Raw genomic sequence first — 19,927 nt, 5'->3', positions numbered from 1 at the left:
ATTGATTTAACAGTAAAGAACCCTTCTCTATGCTTTACTGTTCTTACAGTAGAGAACCCTCCTGTATATTTCACTGCTCTTACAGTAGATAACCCTCCTCTATGCTTCACTTTTCTTACAGTTTAGAACCCTCCTGTGTATTTCAATGCTTTTACAGTAGAGAACCATTCTCTGTTTTTTTTTATTTAACAGTAAAGAACCCTTCTCTATGCTTCACTGTTCTTACAGTAGAGAACCCTCCTGTATGCTTTAAAGATTTTACAGTAAATAACTCTCATTTAAGCTTTACTGCTCTTACAGTAGAGAACTCGCCTTTATATTTCGCTGCTCTTACAGTAGAGAACCCTATTCTACAGTATGCTTTATACTTTATACTATGCTCTGGGGAAAAAATATGCAAATTAGAACTCAGAAAAAAAAGGCTGTGTCTCTAGTACCACTTATTGTATTTTGTTGTTTTTAAAGAATATTTCTGTGGCTTAAATCCTTACTTGTGTTGCAAAACTCTTGTGGCACTTGAGAGACAATTTGCTTCCTTCAGGAAACTTAATTTTAATATGCATGGTTACAAACCAAAATAAAAACAGCGAACCAAGCAGGAACAGCGATACTTCATATGCTGTCTAGTGGCTGTTCCTGGGTACTGCAGCTCAGCTTCTATTGAAGTGAATGTTATCTGAGCTGCAGTACCAGTAATGGCCACTACGCAGTGTATGGTGCTACTTCCAGCTACCCCAGGAGCTGAAAATCGGATTGATGCTGGGCACCAGGTGGCGGAGCCTCAGTGATCTGATATGTATGACGTCTTGATAGGTCATCATTTTGTCAAGCCTGGAAAATCCCTTTAAGACCATATTTCACATTTTACAGGAATCCTTTGAAATGATTCTATTTTTTTTTTTGCATCCACTTAATAGATGGCAGATGTTGTGCAGTTAGTAATTGAACTTTTGCAATGTGTGTGCAGCAAAGCCGGCATCAGCGACGTGTTTGAAGGCCACCAGGGCCCAATCACAGGACTCAACTGCCACAGCGCCGTGGGAGCCATCGACTTCTCCCATCTGTTCCTGACATCATCCTTCGACTGGACGGTCAAGCTGTGGACCACTAAGGTGAGCGCTGCCACGAGACTTTTCCAACTTTTTTCCTTCTTATTATTATTTATTTTTTTGTGACACCCAAGTTCTCGATCTCCGTGCTGGACTCCAGCCAAAATATGTGTGAAAATAATAAAGTTGGGGGTGTATCATATTTTTTTTTTTTTTTTTTTTTAAACCAGTCCCCATTAATACGGACCATGTGTCAGAACTATGAAAGTACAGGAGAGGTAATGAGAATATTGTACGGCCGCGGATCACATTTCGTACATATGGCAATGTGATACCGTTGACGGTAGCGTTACATGAAGATGACATCTAGTGATCTGAGAACTAATTTCTTCAGAATTCATAAAAAAAATTTTAAAATATGGAAACCTTAAACTTGTCTAAAAGGTTACGTCCCTCTGTCCACGCAAGTGGCTTCCATTAAGTCTCCTAGGTATTTTTCCATTACCGTTCGGTACCTGCGAACTTCAGCTTGGAAGAAATGGGAATTCTTGGCCTCCTGCGGAGGAATATAGTTTAGTTTTGATGGAATGGAGACTTGTGAATGTATCGTCTTCTACTTCAGGGGTGTAATTAGAAATCGTTGGGGCCCAGGTAGGAAGGTGCTGGTGGAAGATCTATCAGGTTATTAGGAGGTGTTGATGCATGTGGCATCTTGTTTTTGCATGTCCAAAAATGTATGCTACTTTTTGGCAGAAATTTGTGGACATTTCTTTGGCTGTAGAAGCCCCGGCCCTTCAGTTAAGCCTCACCTACTTTTTAGTAAAACGGTAAGTTGCAAGAAGTTAAAAATTCTTGCCAAAATTTGCAATTTTTCCGATTAGAAAACGAGCACAAATTTCCACCGGTGGCTCCATAAAGAATGTGCACTCCTACTTTTATTACAGTGGTGCTGCTAGAAATAGCAATCGAAGCAGAAATCGGACACTGTCCTTTATATCCTAAACAAGTGCCAATTCCTTCGTCTGAATAGTTCTTCTCATTCTTGGCACAAACTTTGCTTCTACGATGGCAGCCAGCTTTTCTCTTGGACTCAATAGGAGAAGGTTCTCTTGGAAGTGTCCAACGGGAAGAAATTTGTGCAAGTTTTCGAATGGAAAACAATGGCAAATTTTGGCAAGAGTTTGCAACTTTTTGCAACTTTTCACTGCTCTCAAGATTTTGATAAAAACTATGTAGGGCTTAGGTAAAAGGCCTGGACCCCCCTAAAGCCAGATAAATAGCCAAAAATTTATGCTAAAAAAGTGGCAGAAATGAGAGCTCAAAAATGTATCCCCAGTGGCCGGCAAAGATTTGACTTTCTGAAGCACGGACAGGCAAAAAAGACGCAACATAGATAATCGTCTCCCAATAATCTTTTACCCAATTGTCTACTTCACTGTTCGAACAGCAGAGAGCTCTTCTCTTTGCTTTTACAATGGAAAACCGTCCTCTACTCTTAACTACTTTTACAGTAGATGAGCCTCTTCTATGCTTTACTGCTTTTACAGTAAAGAATCCCTTTCTGTGTTTAACTGCTTTTACAGCATATAACCAATCTCTTTGCTTTACTGCCTTTACAATAAACAGCCTTCCTCTATGCTTCACTGCTATTACAGTAGAGAAGCCTCTTCTATGCTTTAATGCTTTCACAGTAGAGAATCCCTTTCTATGTTTAACTGCTTTTACAGCATATAACCCATCTCTTTGCTTTACTGCCTTTACAATAAACAGCCTTCCACTATGCTTCACTGCTTTTACAGTAGAGAAGCCTCTTCTATGCTTTAATGCTTTCACAGTAGAGAATCCCCTTCAGTGCTTCACTGCTCTTAAAGCAGAGGCCCCTTGTCTACGCTTTAATGATTTTAGAGTAGAGAACCCTCCATAAGGCGTCACTGTTCCTACAGCTGAGAATCCTCCTCAATGCTCTCAGTAAAAACCTTGTTTTCTCAAGAAGTAGTGAACGCCACTTCATTAGGTCTCATGCTCAAACCCAAGTGCAGATTTTTGTGATGCGGATCTGTAATACAACAACATATTTTTGTCCATAAAGAAACTGATTTTTTTATGTATTCCTTGAAAACATAATGTCATTTGTTTGAAGAGAGAATTTAGAGCTTTTCATAGACACCATATGGCGGCTTTCATAATGTGGACCTGTAGGGACTCTGCCACCATCCAGGGTCCGTTCGGGAGCCCTTAGAATAACTTAGACTCACCACTTGCCCTACATAATTAGTTTGCTTTTGCAGCAGCTACCTGACTCTGATGGCTCATATTCCCAAATCCCGTTCAGTGACAGTTTAACCCTTTACTGCAATCGTGGGAGGTATAGCAGGGAATTGCTACTAGAGCAACTTCCTAATATTTAATGCAGAGTCTCACTCCAAGCTGGAGCCGCCGGAGCGTGTCTTTCATGAAACCAATCACTTTCTTCATCCCATTAATCCTATTAATCTGTCTCACATTCATCGCGTTCCTAAACTGCAGTCACAGGTACACAATACTCATTGTACTCGCTAGACACATGTTCTGAGCCGCTGAAAGAATTTAATAGCAGTTTCAGCTTCTCGCCGGCTGTTTCCGAGGAAATATATAAATTTACTGTTCAATATTTATCCAGAAAAGGTAATTACAGTACAGTGTAACAGCCCGACTTGATTTGTATAGAAACACAAAGGAAAAAAAAAAGGAAGCCTATATTTCCTCATCACCACCAAAATCTAAAATAGTCCAAAAATTTACTTTTTTTGTGTTTTTAGTTTGTTTCTAAATGTAATTTTCGCCTTCTTTTTCCTTTTTTTAAATAATAATTGCTGCACACCCCCATCTCTGCACTTCATAGTGGTACAGCCTAAAAAATCTGCAGTATCCTGATTTGACTGTTGTCTTGTCACATGACTTTCCTGTGTGATGACTCCTCCCACTAGTGTTATCTGAGCTTTCTCATTGGAGGTGGTGCTGAATAGTGGGGCGGAGCTTCAGAGCAGACCATATTAATGAAATGAGCTATACCATTATGCAATAAAAACAGGGGGAACTGCCCATTTAAAAGCAAGTTTGAGTGTATATATCTATCTACATATATATATACATACACACACACATGCATGCTCCTCCCACTATTTATAGCGCTTTCGTTCCATACGATCTTGGCTTGTAACGTGCTATGTGTGCCTAGTTGGCCAACTTTACCAGGCTTCCAAGCGCAGTTGGGCAAGAGGGTGTGTAGTTTGTGTAAATCCGGTCCAAAAGTAGGTGTTCCTGGAGCGCACTTAGGGTGTTTCCAGAAAAATGTGATTAGAGGTGGCGCTTAACCAGACCCAGAAATATTGGCCATCATGCATGCATATAGCAGACTCTGTGAGTGCCAGATTATCAAATAGGGATAGAAATTCCATGGCACTTTACATATGGAAACGAGTATACATAATAAAAAACAAGTACATTAATTTGGAACAAAATGGGTCACCGACTGGTAAACGGGGAGAGAGGACTCAACCCACGAGGGCATGTCATGGACAAAATTGTTGGAAACCTTGATATTGTTCCAGAAAATTATTGCACGTACACGTTTTGTTACACACAGGTTTATTTCTTTGATTGAAACAACTAGGTTTCAATCATGTGATGCTCGTACAAATTTACCAGTGGCAAGTAACAGGTGTGGGCAATATGAACATCACACCTGAAACCAGATAAAAATGGGAGAAGTCGACTCAATCTTTGCATTGTGTGTGTCACACTAAGCATTGAGAACAGAAAATGGAGAAGAGAACTGTCTGAGGATTTGAGAAACAAAATTGTTGAAAAATATCATCAAGGTCAAGGTTACATGTCCATCTCCAGAGATCTTGATGTTCCTTTGTCCATGGTGTGCAACATAATCGATGAGTTTACAACCCATTTTGTCTGGCCCAGTTTTCGGGTTTAGTGTGAAATTATGTCCAATTTGCCTTTTTTTTCTCAATATTTTTATGTTGTTCCAATACACACAAATAATTCTCTGGGAGAAATGCTTCATTTTCTGGAACAATTGCAGAGGTGCCAACACTTTCTCACATGACTGTGTGTATATATATATATATATATATATATATGAGTCAGCATCATGTACTGTGAGCCTCTCTCCCCCATGCTTTACACTGCATCTTTACTAGCTCAAATTCAATTGTGTGTATGAAATCTGCACAAACTCAGTTATTGGCGAGCTGATTTTTTTAATAGGTTCCTTTGGCAAACATAGCGATTGGCCCCTTCTTCCTGCTGTACACCATTGCCCCCTCTCTTACCCATGTATTCCTATCTGTAGTACCAAGGAATAATACTGAGCCGCAGCTACTACAAGACACGTGGAGATCACTCATACCTCACGTCTCATCACGCCTCATTACAGCCCAGACATTACTAAGGTAATACATCGCGGGAGCTCACACTGAACCTCACTTCCTAAAACATTCCTTCACTGCTCTCCTGTGTGAGCTGTGTATACTGGAGGATTATACTGGTGTGTAATAGTAATGCACCTATTATAATGGTCGGATGAGGAAGACTGAGCTATCACATGAAGAAGGGAGGAAGAGTCAATATCTGTAAAAACACAATTGTAAACCAATAATTTATCAGGAAACAAAAATATTATTTACTAGCTGAAGAGCCCGGCGCTGCCCAGGCATAGTAACTAACTACAGTTAGTTATAACAAATTATAATGATATATATATATATATATATATATATATATATATATATATATATATAAAGCTGAGTGTAGAGCCCCGCCCACTCCACATAGCCACATTCACTATAATATCCCACATCATCCCGTCAGCCAGAGCCACCGGACTACTACCCCTAATATCTCACATCATCCCGTCAGCCAGAGCCACCGGACTACTACCCCTAATATCCCACATCATCCCGTCAGCCAGAGCCACCGGACTACTACCCCTAATATCCCACATCATCCTGTCAGAGCCACCGGACTACTACCCCTAATATCCCACATCATCCTGTCAGAGCCACCGGACTACTACCCCTAATATCCCACATCATCCCGTCAGCCAGAGCCGCCGGAATACTACCCCTAATATCCCATATCATCCCGTCAGCCAGAGCCACCGGACTACTACCCCTAATATCCCACATCATCCTGTCAGAGCCACCGGACTACTACCCCTAATATCCCACATCATCCCGTCAGCCAGAGCCACCGGACTACTACCACTAATATCCCACATCATCCCGTCAGCCAGAGCCACCGGACTACTACCACTAATATCCCACATCATCCCGTCAGCCAGAGCCACCGGACTACTACCACTAATATCCCACATCATCCCGTCAGCCAGAGCCACCGGACTACTACCCCTAATATCCCACATCATCCCGTCAGCCAGACCCACCGGACTACTACCCCTAATATCCCACATCATCCCGTCAGCCAGAGCCACCGGACTACTACCCCTAATATCCCACATCATCCCGTCAGCCAGAGCCACCGGACTACTACCACGAATATCCCACATCGCCCCGTCAGCCAGAGCCACCGGACTACTACCCCTAATATCCCACATCATCCCATCAGCCAGAGCCACCGGACTACTAGCCCTAATATCCCACATCGTCCCGTCAGCCAGAGCTACCGGACTACTACCCCTAATATCCCACATCATCCCGTCAGCCAGACCCACCGGACTACTACCCCTAATATCCCACATCATCCTGTCAGAGCCACCGGATTACTACCCCTAATATCCCACATCATCCCGTTAAAGCCACCGGACTACTACTCCTAATATCCCACATCATCCCGTCAGCCAGAGCCACCGGACTACTACCCCTAATATCCCACATCATCCCATCAGAGCCACCGGACTACTACCCCTAATATCCCACATCATCCCGTCAGCCAGAGCCACCGGACTACTACCCCTAATATCCCACATCATCCCGTCAGAGCCACCGGACTACTACCACTAATATCCCACATCATCCCGTCAGCCAGACCCACCGGACTACTACCCCTAATATCCCACATCATCCCGTCAGAGCCACCGGACTACTACCCCTAATATCCCACATCGTCCCGTCAGCCAGACGCACCGGACTACTACCCCTAATATCCCACATCATCCCGTCAGCCAGAGCCACCGGACTACTACCCTTAATATCCCACATCATCCCGTCAGCCAGAGCCACCGGACTACTACCACCAATATTCCACATCATCCCGTCAGCCAGAGCCACCGGACTACTACCCCTAATATCCCACATCATCCCATCAGCCAGAGCCACCGGACTACTACCCCTAATATCCCACATCATCCCGTCAGCCAGAGCCACCAGACTACTACCCCTAATATCTCACATCATCCCGTCAGCCAGAGCCACCGGACTACTACCCCTAATATCCCACATCGTCCCGTCAACCAGAGCCACCGGACTATTCCCCTAATATCCCACATCATCTCGTCAGCCAGAGCCACCTGACTACTACCCCTAATATCCCACATCGTCCCGTCAGCCAGAGCCACCGGACTACTACCCCTAATATCCCACATCGTCCCGTCAGCCAGAGCTACCAGACTACTACCCCATATATCCCACATTGTCCCGTCAGCCAGAGCTACCGGACTACTACCCCTAATATCCCACATCGTCCCGTCAGCCAGAGCTACCAGACTACTACCCCATATATCCCACATTGTCCCGTCAGCCAGAGCTACCGGACTACTACCACTAATATCCCACATCATCCCGACAGCCAGAGCCAGCAGACTACTACCCCTAATATCCCACATCATCCCATCAGCCAGAGCACCGGACTACTACCCCTAATATCCCACATCATCCCATCAGCCAGAGCCACCGGACTACTACCCCTAATATCCCACATCATCCCGTCAGCCAGAGCCACCGGACTACTACCCCTAATATCCCACATCATCCCGTCAGCCATAGCCACCGGACTACTACCCCTAATCTCCCACATCGTCCCGTCAGCCAGAGCTACCAGACTACTACCCCTAATATCCCACATCGTCCTGTCAGCCAGAGCTACCGGACTACTACCCCTAATATCCCACATCACCCCGTCGGCCAGAACCACAGGACTACTATCCCTAATATCCCACATCATCCCGTCAGCCAGAGCCACCGGACTACTACTCCTAATATCCCACATCATCCCGTCAGCCAGAGCCACCGGACTACTACCCCTAATATCCCACATCATCCCGTCAGCCAGACCCACCGGACTACTACCCCTAATATCCCACATCATCCCGTCAGCCAGAGCCACCGGACTACTACCCCTAATATCCCACATCATCCCGTCAGCCAGAGCCACCGGACTACTACCACGAATATCCCACATCGCCCCGTCAGCCAGAGCCACCGGACTACTACCCCTAATATCCCACATCATCCCATCAGCCAGAGCCACCGGACTACTAGCCCTAATATCCCACATCGTCCCGTCAGCCAGAGCTACCGGACTACTACCCCTAATATCCCACATCATCCCGTCAGCCAGACCCACCGGACTACTACCCCTAATATCCCACATCATCCTGTCAGAGCCACCGGATTACTACCCCTAATATCCCACATCATCCCGTTAAAGCCACCGGACTACTACTCCTAATATCCCACATCATCCCGTCAGCCAGAGCCACCGGACTACTACCCCTAATATCCCACATCATCCCATCAGAGCCACCGGACTACTACCCCTAATATCCCACATCATCCCGTCAGCCAGAGCCACCGGACTACTACCCCTAATATCCCACATCATCCCGTCAGAGCCACCGGACTACTACCACTAATATCCCACATCATCCCGTCAGCCAGACCCACCGGACTACTACCCCTAATATCCCACATCATCCCGTCAGAGCCACCGGACTACTACCCCTAATATCCCACATCGTCCCGTCAGCCAGACGCACCGGACTACTACCCCTAATATCCCACATCATCCCGTCAGCCAGAGCCACCGGACTACTACCCTTAATATCCCACATCATCCCGTCAGCCAGAGCCACCGGACTACTACCACCAATATTCCACATCATCCCGTCAGCCAGAGCCACCGGACTACTACCCCTAATATCCCACATCATCCCATCAGCCAGAGCCACCGGACTACTACCCCTAATATCCCACATCATCCCGTCAGCCAGAGCCACCAGACTACTACCCCTAATATCTCACATCATCCCGTCAGCCAGAGCCACCGGACTACTACCCCTAATATCCCACATCGTCCCGTCAACCAGAGCCACCGGACTATTCCCCTAATATCCCACATCATCTCGTCAGCCAGAGCCACCTGACTACTACCCCTAATATCCCACATCGTCCCGTCAGCCAGAGCCACCGGACTACTACCCCTAATATCCCACATCGTCCCGTCAGCCAGAGCTACCAGACTACTACCCCATATATCCCACATTGTCCCGTCAGCCAGAGCTACCGGACTACTACCCCTAATATCCCACATCGTCCCGTCAGCCAGAGCTACCAGACTACTACCCCATATATCCCACATTGTCCCGTCAGCCAGAGCTACCGGACTACTACCACTAATATCCCACATCATCCCGACAGCCAGAGCCAGCAGACTACTACCCCTAATATCCCACATCATCCCATCAGCCAGAGCACCGGACTACTACCCCTAATATCCCACATCATCCCATCAGCCAGAGCCACCGGACTACTACCCCTAATATCCCACATCATCCCGTCAGCCAGAGCCACCGGACTACTACCCCTAATATCCCACATCATCCCGTCAGCCATAGCCACCGGACTACTACCCCTAATCTCCCACATCGTCCCGTCAGCCAGAGCTACCAGACTACTACCCCTAATATCCCACATCGTCCTGTCAGCCAGAGCTACCGGACTACTACCCCTAATATCCCACATCACCCCGTCGGCCAGAACCACAGGACTACTATCCCTAATATCCCACATCATCCCGTCAGCCAGAGCCACCGGACTACTACTCCTAATATCCCACATCATCCCGTCAGCCAGAGCCACCGGACAACTACCCCTAATATCCCACATCATCCCGTCAGCCAGAGCTACCAGACTACTACCCCTAATATCCCACATCATCCCGTCAGCCAGAGTTACCGGACTACTACCCCTAATATCCCACATCATCCCGTCAGCCAGAGCTACCAGACTACTACCCCTAATATCCCACATCATCCCGTCAGCCAGAGTTACCGGACTACTACCCCTAATATCCCACATCATCCCGTCAGCCAGAGCCACCGGACTACTACCCCTAATATCCCACATCGTCTCGTCAGCCAGAGCTACCGGACTACTACCCCTAATATCCCACATCATCCCGTCAGCCAGAGCCACCGGACTACTACCCCTAATATCCCACATCGTCTCGTCAGCCAGAGCTACCGGACTACTACCACTAATATCCCACATCATCCCGTCAGCCAGAGCCACTGAACTACTACCCCTAATATCCCACATCATCCCGTCAGCCAGAGCCACCGGACTACTACCCCTAATATCCCACATCATCCTGTCAGCCAGAGCCACCGAACTACTACCCCTAATATCCCACATCATCCCGTCAGCCAGAGCCACCGGACTACTACCCATAATATCCCACATCATCCCGTCAGAGCCACCGGACTACTACCCCTAATATCCCACATCATCCTGTCAGCCAGAGCCACCGGACTACTACCTCTAATATCCCACATCATCCCATCAGCCAGACCCACCGGACTACTACCCCTAATATCCCACATCATCCCGTCAGAGCCACCGGACTACTACTCCTAATATCCCACATCATCCCGTCAGCCAGAGCCACCGGACTACTACCCCTAATATCCCACATCATCCCGTCAGAGCCACTGGACTACTATCCCTAATATCCCACATCATCCCGTCAGCCAGAGCCACCGGACTACTACCCTTAATATCCCACATCATCCCGTCAGAGCCACCGGACTACTACCCCTAATATCCCACATCGTCCCGTCAGCCAGAGCTACCGGACTACTACCCCTAATATCCCACATTATCCCGTCAGCCAGACCCACCGGACTACTACCCCTAATATCCCACATCATCCCGTCAGAGCCACCGGACTACTACCCCTAATATCCCACATCGTCCCGTCAGCCAGAGCTACCGGACTACTACCCCTAATATCCCACATCATCCCGTCAGCCAGACCCACCGGACTACTACCACCAATATTCCACATCATCCCGTCAGCCAGAGCCACCGGACTACTACCCCTATTATCCCACATCATCCCATCAGCCAGAGCCACCGGACTACTACCCCTAATATCTCACATCATCCCGTCAGCCAGAGCCACCGGACTACTACCCCTAATATCCCACATCGTCCCGTCAACCAGAGCCACCGGACTACTACCCCTAATATCCCACATCGTTCTGTCAGCCAGAGCCACCGGACTACTACCCCTAATATCCCACATCATCCCGTCAGCCAGAGGTACCGGACTACTACCCATAATATCCCACATCATCCCGTCAGAGCCACCGGACTACTACCCCTAATATCCCACATCATCCTGTCAGCCAGAGCCACCGGACTACTACCCCTAATATCCCACATCATCCCGTCAGCCAGAGCTACCGGACTACTACCCCTAATATCCCACATCATTCTGTCAGCCAGAGCCACCGGACTACTACCCCTAATATCCCACATCATCCCGTCAGCCAGAGGTACCGGACTACTACCCATAATATCCCACATCATCCCGTCAGAGCCACCGGACTACTACCCCTAATATCCCACATCATCCTGTCAGCCAGAGCCACCGGACTACTACCCCTAATATCCCACATCATCCCATCAGCCAGACCCACCGGACTACTACCACTAATATCCCACATCATCCCGTCAGAGTCACCGGACTACTACTCCTAATATCCCACATCATCCCGTCAGCCAGAGCCACCGGACTACTACCCCTAATATCCCACATCATCCCGTCAGAGCCACCGGACTACTATCCCTAATATCCCACATCATCCCGTCAGCCAGAGACACCGGACTACTACCCTTAATATCCTACATCATCCCATCAGAGCCACCGGACTACTACCCCTAATATCCCACATCGTCCCGTCAGCCAGAGCTACCGGACTACTACCCCTAATATCCCACATCATCCTGTCAGCCAGAGCCACCGGACTACTACCTCTAATATCCCACATCATCCCGTCAGCCAGAGCCACCGGACTACTACCCCTAATATCCCACATCATCCCGTCAGAGCCACCGGACTACTATCCCTAATATCCCACATCATCCCGTCAGCCAGAGACACCGGACTACTACCCTTAATATCCTACATCATCCCATCAGAGCTACCGGACTACTACCCCTAATATCCCACATCATCCCGTCAGAGCTACCGGACTACTACCCCTAATATCCCACATCATCCCGTCAGCCAGAGCCACCGGACTACTACCCCTAATATCCCACATCGTCCCGTCAGCCAGAGCCACCGGACTACTACCCCTAATATCCCACATCATCCTGTCAGCCAGAGCCACCGGACTACTACCTCTAATATCCCACATCATCCCATCAGCCAGACCCACCGGACTACTACCACTAATATCCCACATCATCCCGTCAGAGCCACCGGACTACTACTCCTAATATCCCACATCATCCCGTCAGCCAGAGCCACCGGACTACTACCCCTAATATCCCACATCATCCCGTCAGAGCCACCGGACTACTATCCCTAATATCCCACATCATCCCGTCAGCCAGAGACACCGGACTACTACCCTTAATATCCTACATCATCCCATCAGAGCCACCGGACTACTACCCCTAATATCCCACATCGTCCCGTCAGCCAGAGCTACCGGACTACTACCCCTAATATCCCACATCATCCCGTCAGAGCCACCGGACTACTACCCCTAATATCCCACATCGTCCCGTCAGCCAGACCCACCGGACTACTACCCCTAATATCCCACATCATCCCGTCAGAGCCACCGGACTACTACCCCTAATATCCCACATCGTCCCGTCAGCCAGAGCTACCGGACTACTACCCCTAATATCCCACATCATTCCGTCAGCCAGACCCACCGGACTACTACCACCAATATTCCACATCATCCCGTCAGCCAGAGCCACCGGACTACTACCCCTAATATCTCACATCATCCCGTCAGCCAGAGCCACCGGACTACTACCCCTAATATCCCACATCGTCCCGTCAACAAGAGGCACCGGACTACTACCCCTAATATGCCACATCGTCTCGTCAGCCAGAGCTACCGGACTACTACCCCTAATATCCCACATCATCCTGTCAGCCAGAGCCACCGGACTACTACCCCTAATATCCCACATCATCCCGTCAGCCAGAGCCACCGGACTACTACCCCTAATATCCCACATCATCCCGTCAGCCAGAGCCACCGGACTACTACCCCTAATATCCCACATCGTCCCGTCAGCCAGAGCTACCAGACTACTACCCCTAATATCCCACATCGTCCCGTCAGCCAGAGCTACCGGACTACCACCCCTAATATCCCACATCATCCCGTCAGCCAGACCCACCGGACTACTACCCCTAATATCCCACATCATCCCGTCAGCCAGAGCCACCGGACTACTACCCCTAATATCCCACATCATCCCATCAGCCAGAGCCACCGGACAACTACCCCTAATATCCCACATCATCCCGTCAGCCAAAGCTACCGGACTACTACCACTAATATCCCACATCATCCCGTCAGCCAGAGCTACCAGACTACTACCCCTAATATCCCACATCATCCCGTCAGCCAGAGCTACCGGACTACTACCCCTAATATCCTACATCATCCCGTCAGCCAGAGCCACGGACTACTACCCCTAATATCCCACATCATCCCGTCAGCCAGAGCCACCGGACTACTACCCCTAATATCCCACATCATCCCGTCAGCCAGAGCCACCGGACTACTACCCCTAATATCCCACATCATCCCGTCAGAGCCACCGGACTACTACCCCTAATATCCCACATCATCCCGTCAGCCAGAGCTACCGGACTACTACCCATAATATCCCACATCATCCTGTCAGCCAGAGCCACCGGACTACTACCCCTAATATCCCACATCGTCTCGTCAGCCAGAGCTACCGGACTACTACCACTAATATCCCACATCATCCCGTCAGAGCCACCGGACTACTACCCCTAATATCCCACATCATCCCGTCAGCCAGAGCCACCGGACTACTACCCCTAATATCCCACATCATCCCGTCAGCCAGAGCCACCGGACTACTACCCCTAATATCCCACATCATCCTGTCAGCCAGAGCCACCGGACTACTACCCCTAATATCCCACATCATCCCGTCAGCCAGAGGTACCGGACTACTACCCCTAATATCGCACATCATCCAGTCAGTCAGAGCCACCGGACTACTACCCCTAATATCCCACATCGTCCCGTCAGCCAGACCCACCGGACTACTACCCCTAATATCCCACATCATCCCATCAACCACAGCCACCAGACTACTACCCCTAATATCCCACATCATCCCGTCAGAGCCACCGGACTACTACCCCTAATATCCCACATCATCCCGTCAGCCAGAGCCACCGGACTACTACCCCTAATATCCCACATCATCCCGTCAGCCAGAGCCACCAGACTACGACCCCTAATATCCCACATCATCCCGTCAGCCAGAGCCACCGGACTACTACCCCTAATATCCCACATCATCCCGTCAGCCAGAGCCACCAGACTACTACCCCTAATATCCCACATCATCCCGTCAGCCAGAGCCACCAGACTACGACCCCTAATATCCCACATCATCCCGTCAGCCAGAGCCACCGGACTACTACCCCTAATATCCCACATCATCCCGTCAGCCAGAGCCACCGGACTACTCCACCTAATATCCCACATCATCCCTTCAGCCTGGGATCAGAACCAGAGCGCTGAGTGGATTTGTCCTGACTTCCATACTGGGGATCCCTTTTAAGAGGGAAGATGTGCCTATGGGATGGAGGATGTGTGCTGGGTATATGGGCAGGGAGGGGGGGATTCATTTCTGTCATGTACAGTCATGGCCAAAAGTTTAGAGAATGACACAAATATTATATTTTCACATGATCTGCTGGCCTCTGGTTTTTATGTGTTTGTCAGATGTTTTTATCACATACAGAAATATAATTGCAATCATATTATGAGTAACAAAAGGTTATATTGACAGTTAGAATGAGTTAATGCAGCAAGTCAATATTTGCAGTGTTGACCCTTCTTCTTCAGGACCTCAGCAATTCTCCCTGGCATGCTCTCAATCAACTTCTGGATCAAATCCTGACTGATAGCAGTCCATTCTTGCAAAATCAATGCTTTTATTTTGTCTGAATTTGAAGGTTTTTGTTTGTCCACCCGTCTCTTGATGATTGACCACAAGTTCTCAATGGGATTAAGATCTGGGGAGTTTCCAGGCCATGGTCCCAAAATCTCTATGTTTTGTTCCCTGAGCCATTTAGTTATCACCTTTGCTTTATGGCAAGGTGCTCCATCATGTTGAAAAAGGCATTGTTGATCGCCAAACTGCTCTTGGACGGTTGGGAGAAGTTGCTCTCGGAGGACATTCTGGTACCATTCTTTATTCATGGCTGTGTTTTTAGGCAAGACTGAGAGAGAGCCCATTCCCTTGGCTGAGAAGCAACCCCACACATGAATGGTTTCAGGATGCTTGACAGTTGGCATGAGACAAGACTGGTGGTAGCGCTCACCCGGTCTTCTCCGAATAAGCCGTTTTCCAGATGTCCCAAGCAATCAAAAAGGGGATTCATCAGAGAAAATGACTTTACCCCAGTCCTCAGCAGTCCACTCCCTGTACCTCTTGCAGAATATCAGTCTGTCCATGATGTTTTTTCTGGAGAGAAGAGGCTTCTTTGCTGCCCTCCTTGAGACCAGGCCTTGCTCCAAGAGTCTCCGCCTCACAGTGCGTGCAGATGCACTCACACCTGCCTGCTGCCATTCCTGAGCAAGCTCTGCACTGCTGGTAGCCTGATCCCGCAGCTGAAACACTTTTAAGAGATGGTCCTGGCGCTTGCTGGTCTTTCTTGGACGCCCTGGAGCCTTTTTGGCAACAAGGGAACCTCTCTCCTTGAAGTTCTTGATGATGCGATCGATTGTTGACTGAGGTGCAATCTTTCTAGCTGCGATACTCTTCCCTGTTTGGCCATTTTTGTGCAGTGCAATGATGACTGCACGTGTTTCTTTAGAGATAACCATGGTTAACAGAAGAGAAACAATGATGCCAAGCACCAGCCTCCTTTTAAAGTGTCCAGTGGTGTCATTCTTACTTAATCATGACAGATTGATCTCCAGCCCTGTCCTCATCAACACCCACACCTGTGTTAATGGAGCAATCACTGAAACGATGTTAGCTGGTCCTTTTAAGGCAGGGCTGCAATGATGTTGAAATGTGTTTTGGGGGATAAAGTTAATTTTCTAGGCAAATATTGACTTTGCAAGTAATTGCTGTTAAGCTGATCACTCTTTATAACATTCTGGAGTATATGCAAATTGCCATTAGAAAAAATGAAGCAGTAGACTTTGTAAAAATTAATATTTGTGTCATTCTCTAAACTTTTGGCCATGACTGTACTCTCTGCTCCTTTCTGGGGGGCAGACAATGGCTGGGAGCTTATGTTCCCGGGGATGCTAGATTTCTCCCACCCGGTCAGTGTCTGCTGAGGTGTTGTCGAGTGAGAAAACTGTTGCTCATAGCAACCAATCACAGCTTAGCTTCTTTTAAACAGCTCTGGTGAAGTGAAAGATGCTTCGTGATTGGTTGGTGATACACACACACACACACACATTCAATTTTATATATATAGATTACTTATCAATCCATAGGTGGCAGTATTATCTATATACATAATTGCCTTGTAACGTTTTCATTTCCGTCTGGATGTCCCCGAATCCCACAATCCACGGCGCCGACCGGAAGTACGCCGAACGCCATATTGAAATACCCAAGTAAGGGGTATTTCAATATGGCACCGGCTGGTGGTACCAGGCCCTTCTACAGTACCACCAGTGGGACACCGTTGGGACCCCCCGCCGCCACCGGACCCGCAACCGCTGCCGGACCCGCCACCTCCGTCACAGCCAGCAGGAAAGTCCAGCCACCCCGCTGGCCACCCTGCCAGACCCCCGCCCCCCGGACCCACCGCTACCTGCCCACCCGTCACAGCCGGCAGGAAACACCGCGGCTTGCGGCCTGTGCACAGGCTGCAAGCCGCAGACTTTCCTGCCGGCTGGCCGCCGACAGGACCCCACCCGCTGCTGGACCTGCCTCCGCTGAACCCGGACAACATTGCGATCGCAAAACCGCGCCCCTTAAATCATCATTACTACTAATGATAGTGAATGAGATCGTATGTTCACTTACGGGTCGCAGTGTGACCACATTCATTAGTTGTAAATTAGTCGTGCTACGTTGCAGCATTATATCGATGCCTAGCCCTAGATTCTCAGTGCGGCAAAGCCTGCCTCCATCAGAGCGTCACCGCCATCCTGATGCGATAGCATCGGGCCTCCATCTAGTAGTAGTTATATTCCTGTACATAGGGGCAGTATTATAGTAGTTATATTCTTGTAAATAGGGGGCAGTATTATAGTAGTTATATTCCTGTACATAGGGGCAGTATTATAGTAGTTATATTCTTGTATATACGGGCAGTATTATAGTAGTTATATTCTTGTACATAGGGGCAGTATTATAGTAGTTACTGTATATTCTTGTGCATCGTGGAATTGAAAATCTCTTATAACCATATTTTATTCACAACAGTACATAGGTCACAGATCAGAAGTTGAACGTTGGACATTTTTACATTTAATTTGAAAAAAAAAATAATTTATTTAAAAATTGATGACAGTAACACATCTCAAAAAAGTTCTGAGATAGTCAACAAACAGTTGGAAGAGTGAGAGGTGCTAATGAAATACAGCAAGAGGATAAATTCTCATCATATGACTGTGTATTACAAGTGCACGTAAGAGAGGTAGTCTCTCAGAAGCAAGGATGGTCAGAGATCACCAATCTGTGAAGAACTATGTCTAAAATTTGGGAACAATTTCAGAAAAATGTTCCTCAACATGAAACTGCAAAGAGAAGAAGAGGAGAAGAAGAAGATGCGACACAATGGTGGACACGGACCAGGCATAACTTTTTTTGTGCTTTGTCGCTGCCATCAATTTCTAAATTAGTTAATTTTTTCATAGAAAATAGAAAAATGTCGAAAGTTCACGTTCTGATCTGTATTTTATGTTCCGTGGGAATAAAATATGGTGATAAGAGGTTTCCAGTTCATTACATTCTTTCTTCTTTACATCTTACCTAAAGTCTTTTTTGTATTAGGGTTTGTAGATATCAAGGGGGGTAATGTACTTGTTATAACCTTATGGTTCGGAATTTTGGGTCATAAGGATAACAGAATAAATAAATTGCACCGTACACATCATATTTCTTTTTAGGAGATTTTTAAGGTCCTTTCTGCTCTCCAAATTGTATTGGAATATATTATTATTGCATTTTTGGTCCCTAATTATGCCTTAACAATGAGAAACCTGTGCACCTCATAAAGAAAACGTCCTGCGCTTACAGCCTCCACAATTCTGTGATTTTTTTTTTTTTTTTTACAATCTGCGCATATTTTTTGCTTTTCCCCTTTCTGAATTCTCAGCCTGGCCTAATCCTGTGCAGCATATTACTGTAGCCTGGATCAGATGTTTTCAATTTATTTTTAGAGAAAAACCATTTCATATAGTAGAAAAATTGCAGACATATGGTTTACTCTATGGAAATCAGTAAGATTTCATCACTCAGCAGCGGGACTTGTAATTTATGTTGATAACTTTGGTTGAACTTATTTGGAGAGGGGTTGGCCGCACGCCCCTAGTAGGTACAGTGTATATTAATACAGCCCTGTCCTATTATATGATAGCGTTCACCTTCTTTATGGGTGTACTCATTAATTCAAGGTTTCTTAAATCACCACCAACTGACCCAATCTTGTGATCGCCTGGTCCAACGGTGGCCTCAGCATTGCTACAGTATGTCGATTGGGGAAGAGAAGACAGCAGCGGTTATAAACTGCTCTTGTCTTCTCCTTATGGTCCCAACTGTCTTTCTAAGAGTCAGATGTTGATTTTTCTGGTACAAAACTCTACATTTCTTACAAAGGCGTACTATGCAGGGGTTGTCTTGGGCTACAAGTCTGCAGTTACTGTATGTGACTGCAGACTTGTGAACCCATACTACTCAGCCATACGCACGCTGTGAGGATTCTTCGGTGCTAGCGCTGGGAGAGGACGGTCTTGTGACCACAAGTACACGATTTGTATACTTCCGGCCACATTCCGACTAGACGTGTCCGGCCTTGCTCAATTCACTTGCATTGAGCAAGGCCACGCACGTCTAGTCGGCACATGACTGCATGTATGCAATGATGTAAAATTGCCACATAGGGTTCATGTTAAATGTCCAACACCTTGACCCCAGCACCTAAAGCTAAAGGGGGTTTTACACATAGCGATATCGCTAGCAATATCGCTAAAGCATCACCGATTTGGTGACGCAGCAGCGATATTGCTAGCGATATCGCTATGTGTGATACTTACCTCCGACCGGCTCCCCCGCTGATCGTGCAGCTCCATTTCTCGTTGGGCGCTTCCTGCTGGACTTCCTGCTGGCACCGACGAGCGACGCGTGGAGGCAGGAGGACGT

The 19,927-nt window shown here is 47.5% G+C and overlaps 1 protein-coding gene across 5 annotated transcripts in view; it reads left to right on the top strand.

Moving 5' to 3' along the window:
- Positions 1-19,927, top strand: part of DYNC1I1 (dynein cytoplasmic 1 intermediate chain 1) — a 463,207-nt gene that overhangs the window by 308,386 nt on the left and 134,894 nt on the right. For all 5 annotated transcript variants that reach the window (XM_073582093.1, XM_073582090.1, XM_073582089.1 and 2 more), the window contains one exon: positions 968-1,112. In XM_073582093.1, coding sequence (XP_073438194.1) covers positions 968-1,112 — 145 coding nt within the window. The remainder of the gene's footprint in view (positions 1-967; positions 1,113-19,927) is intronic.

This window comes from Dendrobates tinctorius, unplaced genomic scaffold (genome assembly GCF_039654945.1).
Source record: "Dendrobates tinctorius isolate UK_male_01 unplaced genomic scaffold, ASM3965494v1 ptg000070l, whole genome shotgun sequence".
In the NCBI taxonomy this organism is placed as follows: domain Eukaryota; kingdom Metazoa; phylum Chordata; class Amphibia; order Anura; family Dendrobatidae; genus Dendrobates; species Dendrobates tinctorius.
Note: the sequence above shows the minus strand (reverse complement) of the source record. Positions and strands in the feature narration are given on the sequence as shown.